The sequence below is a fragment of the Montipora capricornis genome, chromosome 3 (assembly GCF_036669925.1).
Source record: "Montipora capricornis isolate CH-2021 chromosome 3, ASM3666992v2, whole genome shotgun sequence".
Lineage (NCBI taxonomy): Eukaryota > Metazoa > Cnidaria > Anthozoa > Scleractinia > Acroporidae > Montipora > Montipora capricornis.
The window spans coordinates 25,245,829-25,247,340 of record NC_090885.1 but is presented as its reverse complement, the minus strand read 5'-3'; the positions used below and the strand labels follow the sequence as shown (position 1 = coordinate 25,247,340).

The following is a 1,512-nucleotide window of genomic DNA, read 5'->3' as shown; positions in this document are numbered from 1 at the left end:
ATCACATAATTGATAGATGGAACTAGAAAAGCGAAATAAATGCCCGTGAGAGCCAAGACTAGACGTAAGCGAACCCACATGGTTCTTAAAACAAGCCTAAATACAGAAGCTTTAAACTCCATTCGGTAACCGAGAAATCTAATCCTAAATTAAACAGTTCAATCCTAATTTTCGGCTCACTTACTTCTATGGCGAGTTTTCTTAAATGTCCTTGAATGCAGCATACATAAATCCGGGCAACAGGTAAGCAGTAAAAACTCTGATCATTTTTGTACGACTGTCAGCAAGAAAAACTATTGAAAAACTAAGCTACTCAATTAACTTTGAACAAAGCGTGCGCTGTTGCGGTTTCCTGTTTGTGGCAACTAAACATAAATTCCTCAAATAGTTCATTGTCTGCTTTAACACTCTCCGCCCCGACGAGGGCAGTGTCTTCATCCTTAAAACCTCAGTCTTCATATCCCTCTGCTGGGTAAATTACTGCTATCTTTGTGATTGGTCTTTAAAACTGGGTGGTGGGCGTTCTCAGTTTCACATTTCGCACTCGGCCATCCCTTCCTGGGTATACGTTGGTTACTCTGGCTATGGTCCATTTTCCCTGAACAGCATTGGAATCTTGCACAATCAACACGTCATCTACTCTGACATTGCGTCTCTCCACTTTCCACTTCTTGCTTGGGACCAGCAATGGAAACACTTTTCGGGTCCATCGTCTCCAAAAGCTATCAACTATTCTCTTCACAAATTCTGCTCTGTGGCGTGGATTGCTGGTTTCTCCTAATGGTCCTTGTGGTACTGTTGACGAAGATAGACCGAGGAGCATGTTGTTAGGGCACAAGCAGGACCCATCATTGAGAATTCGGCCAATAGGGCGTTGGTTAATCAAGTTAGCCACTTCCAGTAAACAAGTGTAAAACTCAAAGGGTGTCAGCACTTGCTTTCCTATTGCTCTTTTTAGGGCAATCTTGGTGCTCTTCACTAGAGACTCTGCGCAGCCGTTCTGATTAGTTGCTGCCGGTGTAGCAAACTGCCATTTAATTCCCTTTTCAGCATTAAACTCCTTTAGCTGCTCCACATCCCTTCCTCTGATCATCTCTTGTAGTTCGCGTTCCGCACCAACTGACTGCGAACCATTGTCGCTCAGCATCATCGCCGGTTGGCCCCTGCAAAAAATCTAGGCAACATCTGCATAAATTCCATTTTAGAGTAGTCTACAGCCAACTCCAGGTGTACTGAAAATGACCCCATAATACTTTGCATTCTTGTTTCTGCTGATCTTCACTTTATAAGGGCCAAAATAGTCACATGCCGTAAAGTAGAACGGGGGAGGCGATTCCAGGCGACATCTTGGCAGATCAGCCATAAATTGAGTTTCCACCCTTGCTCCATTTCTCGGCAGGGTGCACATCGGAACTTAACGGCCTTGGCTAAATCATGGGCTCTGACGATCCAGAACTTCTTCCTGACCTTCGCCACTGTTGTCGCTACTCCTGAATGTCCGGTCTGATGAAA

At 44.6% G+C, this 1,512-nt stretch overlaps 1 protein-coding gene across 1 annotated transcript; it reads right to left on the bottom strand.

Annotated features, from left to right (window-relative positions):
• Nucleotides 1-502: 502 nt before the first annotated feature.
• Nucleotides 503-1,150, bottom strand: LOC138039998 (uncharacterized). The gene has a single exon (XM_068885803.1). The coding sequence runs from the start codon at nt 1,148-1,150 to the stop codon at nt 503-505; it is 648 nt and encodes a 215-aa protein (XP_068741904.1).
• Nucleotides 1,151-1,512: the final 362 nt, after the last annotated feature.

Coding starts and splice junctions, on each gene's coding strand:
- LOC138039998 (XM_068885803.1), bottom strand. CDS start 1,150: ATGATGCTGAGCGACAATGGTTCGCAGTCAGTTGGTGCGGAACGCGAA.